General features: G+C 71.8%; 1 protein-coding gene across 1 annotated transcript; it reads left to right on the forward strand.

Annotated features, from left to right (window-relative positions):
- Window positions 1-2,642: 2,642 nt before the first annotated feature.
- Window positions 2,643-3,234, forward strand: EMIHUDRAFT_245850 (hypothetical protein; the record flags this gene model as incomplete). Its single annotated transcript, XM_005767834.1, has 2 exons — window positions 2,643-2,801; window positions 3,028-3,234. 2 exons carry the CDS (start codon window positions 2,643-2,645, stop codon window positions 3,232-3,234), a joined length of 366 nt encoding a protein of 121 aa, XP_005767891.1.
- Window positions 3,235-4,096: the final 862 nt, after the last annotated feature.

The following is a 4,096-nucleotide window of genomic DNA, read 5'->3' on the forward strand; positions in this document are numbered from 1 at the left end:
GGGGGGAGCAGAGCCAGTCGACGTCAGCACCGCCGCTCCCTCCGCCGCCGCTCCCTCCGCCGCCGCGTCCACCACCGGCGACGGAGGCGGCGGCGGCGGCGCGTCTTCGGCTGGTCCCGCGGATGCCGCGGCGCCACCGTCCGGGACGAGCGATGACCGCGGCGGCGGGAAGGCGGCGCAGGCTGCGGTGCCGGTGGCGGCCGTGCCGCCGCGCCGCCGGCTGGTGTGCTGCGAGGCGATGGGGTGCGTGTGCCTCGAGCCAGGGCTGGTGTGCGGATTCGCGTGGCGGAAGGCGTCGGCGTACGAGGGCGAGCGCGACGACTCGATCGCCGAGAACCAGGCCATGCTGCGCGCACTCGGGCTGCTGCCGGCCGACACTGCCGTAGTGAGCGGCGGCGGCAGCAGCGGCGGGGGTGGCGAGGGCGGCGGGGTCGGCGAGGGCGGCGGCGGCGGCGGCGGCGGCGGCGGCGGCGGCGGCGGCGGCGGGAGCGGCGGGAGCGGCGGGACTGGCGCGTCCTCTCCGCCGGCGGCGGCTGCTTTGACATCTGAGGGGCCCGCGGGAGGCAGAGCGGCGGGAGGCAGAGCGGCGGGAGGCAGAGCGGCGGGCGGCGGAGAGGCAGGCGGCATGCCAGCAGGGCCGGGCTGCGCTGTGCACCATGGCGAGTCGCCTTCTTGAGTCGCGGCGCCTCGTCGTCAGGCGGCGACCGAGCTGCGGGTGGACGTGCACGCGGCGCACGAGGAGCTGCTCGCGCTGCAGGCCCGGAGGGGGGCGTGCAATCTCGGGTCATCTCGGGCAATCTCGGGCAATCTCGGGCCATCTCGCTGCAGGCGGCGGGCGTGCTGCGCGTCGAGCTGCAGGACGTCGCGCTCTACGTGCGCCTCCGGTGCGCACCCTCACACGCAATCGCACGCGCTCTCACGCGCTCTCACGCGCTCTCACGCACTCTCACGCACTCTCACGCACTCTCAGTCTCTCGCGCCTCCCGGCTCGCAATCCCGTCGCGGAGCTGCACCCTCGGCTGCACCTCGGCCGCGCCTCGGCCGCACCTCGGCCGCGCCTCGGCCGCACCTCGGCCGCACCTCGGCTCCACCTCGGCCGCACCTCGGCCGCACCTCTCGAAGGTACGCACCGACCCCCGCGGAGCTGCGCAACCTCGCGGTGGCACTGTGCGCGCGGATGCGCGCCATCGACGCGCTGCAGCTCGCGAAGCTCGACGCGTGCGCGTCGCTGCTCTGGTCGCGCCTCGCGAAGGGCGGGCGCAGCGGCGGCGGGTGTGAACGGCGCCTCTTCACACTCCCCGGCCGTGAGCAGGTCGCTCGCAAACGGCGAGCTGATCGACGCCAAGCTCTCCGCCTACTTTGGGCCGCGGTACGAGGAGACGCAGTGGGCGGCGCCCGTCGCGCTCGGCGCGCGATCTCCCCTCCAATCTCCAATCTCCCTCCGATCTCCCTCCGATCTCCCTCCGATCTCCCTCCGCTCCCCCCAATCTCCCCCCAATCTCCCTCCGATCTCCCTCCGATCTCCAGTCTGACCCTCGAGTGCCATTCTCCCCCGACCGGAACACACCTCGTCGCGCCTCAGGCGCGCCCGTTGGCGGCGACGGCCGGCTGCGAGGTGACCTCACCGACCTGATCGGGGGCCAGCTGAGCGCCGCCGTCAAGCCGGGCAAGCTTCAGGCGAAGCTGACGGGCCGCGCCGTCGCTCGCATCATGCACGGCCTCTCCTCGCCCGCCTTTCCGTACAAGGAGCACAGCCGCTCAAAGTACTGGGGCATGCACAAGTCCGTCGCCTTCGACCGCGTCAAGGCGATGGCGGAGGAGGTGCTCGAGACGTCGCGCCGCAGGATGAGACAGCAGGAGGCGGCGCTCCAAGCGCGGGAGCGCGCGCGCAAACGCAAGGAGCCCGGCGCGTGATTTCTCATGTGGACGTTATGACGCTGCTGCGCGTGTTCTAATGCTCCTACGTCAGTATCGACACACACAATCTCGCGCCCTCTTAAATGCGAAGCAAAGTCCAAAGAATTTGTGCTGAAATGTGAACGCCTCTCTCACGTGACATAAGGAGGGGCAGTAGGCTTAGACCTTAGTTCCATTTCACAGTAGTGTGACGCCCAGCGAGGGGCGTGCCTCTCCATGAGGTCTTTTCTCGCAGCTGCGAGACATGCTTTCTCGGAGCGGGGCATCCAAAACAACAGGGCGGAAGGGAGGGGTGACCATACGCGCAGCGCAGGAGGGGTGCCCCTAAGGGGGCACAAAGGTAGCTCAAAGGGGAGTGAACAAGACGCCGCACAGGCGACGTGCACGCTCGCCGCCTGCGCTCGCCGCGTCGCTCTCTCCCTCCCCTTCTTTGCTTGAACTAGGGAATAAAGAGAGCTTCTGCGAGCCGCGCTCGGCCCCTGTCGGGCGCGATGGCCGCGGCAGTACCGCCGATTGATCTGCACTGCGTTCACGCGGGGCCCGACGCCCCCGTCCAGGGCCCCGCTGCCCACCCGCTGGTGGTGGCTACTGCCGTCCTCCGCTGGGGGCCGGTTGCGGCTGCGCCGAGCGGAGCAGCGCGCGTGCAGCTTGCGCACCACGCGATGCTGCGCGTCTTTGGCCGGCGGCTGCGCCTCGCGGCGCCCCCCGCCGGTACTCCCGCCCCGATGGTCTGCCCGCTGGACCTCGCTCTCACCGGAACCGCGTGGGTTCGCTTCCTGAACGAGCTGCTCACGTGCGGGCTCCTCGACGCGGCCCCCTTCTCCTCTTCGGCTGCACTACAGCTGGCGATCGACCGCCTCGATGTGTCGCCAGCGGCGCTGGAGGTGAAAGAGCCCGATCTCCTCCCGGTGGGGGGCCTCGCCGCCGCGGCCGCGCTGGCGGGGGATGCTGCTCATGCGCAGCGCGGGGCGCCTCGCCGAGCCAGCGCCGCGGCGTCTGCGGCGAGGCCGGCGGCGGCTGCGCGCGCGGCCCTACCTTCTCGCCAGCGGCTGTCTCCGCGTACGGCCTCCCCCCGAGTGCTAACCCGCAACTACTGGCGAGCTATTTAAGGACTACGTGCTCGCGCTGGAGGGCGCGCTGCCCCCTTCGCTCTGCGCCCCCAACGTTGCGGGGCCGCAGTGGCTGGAGGAGGCGCGCGATGCGGCGACCTACTTGCGCGGCGACGCTGGCCGCCGCAGCGTCGAGGATAAGCGCCTCTACCTGCTCGCCCCCGGCGCCCCGCTACTGTTCTCAGTCCCCGCCTGGGTGAGGCGTTAAATCATCCGTCGCGCCGCGCCATGCACGACACGCCGTTCGAGCTTCCCGCGGCGTGCTCGGCGGCGGCGTGGCGGCTCTCGTTGCGCTCCGCCGCCGTGGCGGCGGTACGCCCCGTTACTGTCCTAAGGCCTGATAGTTCCTCCCGCCGTCGGTGGGGCGCACTCGCCTTCTCCCCTCGGCGACGCGCGCTGCCGGCCGAGCCGCGGCGCGGCTCGCCGCCGCGGCGTGCTCAGCGGCGGCGTGGCAGCTCTGCGTTGCGCCCTGCCACCGTGGCGGCGGTGCGCCCCGTCGCTGTCCTGGCGCACATATCTGCTGGGCCCGGCAGCGCCTCTCGCCGCCGGTGAAGCGCGCTCGCCTCTTCCTTTGGCGACACGCGCGCCGGCCGAGCCGCGGCGCCTGTGGCTGCCACGACGCGATCAGCAGCGGCGTGGCGGCTCGCGTTGTGCTCCGCCGCCGTTGCGGCGGTGCGCCCTGTCGCTGTCCCAGCGCCTGTTTTGGTGGGCCCGACAGCGCCACTCACCGTCGGTGGGGCGCGCTCGCCTCTCCCCTTCGGCGACGCGCGCTGCCGGCTGGGCCGCGGCGCGATCTTGTGCCAGTGCGCGTTCGACGGCGGCGGCGTGGCGGCTTGCGTTGCGCTCCGCCGCCGTGGCGGCGGTACGCCCCGTTGCTGTCTTGGCGCCCACCTGTTGGGCCTGACAGTCCTCCCTCCCGCAGCCGGGTGGGGGCGCCCGTCTCCACCCTTCGGTGGGGCCGCGTCTATTGTCTCTACTCCGTCCCTTGCTCTCCTTCGGTATGTTTCTCTGACGCTTGCTTTGTCTCTCTTTTTTTCGCCCCTGTTCCCGTGTCGTCTGTTTCCTTTTCT

The sequence above is a fragment of the Emiliania huxleyi genome (genome assembly GCF_000372725.1).
Source record: "Emiliania huxleyi CCMP1516 unplaced genomic scaffold EMIHUscaffold_479, whole genome shotgun sequence".
NCBI classification, from domain to species: domain Eukaryota; phylum Haptophyta; order Isochrysidales; family Noelaerhabdaceae; genus Emiliania; species Emiliania huxleyi.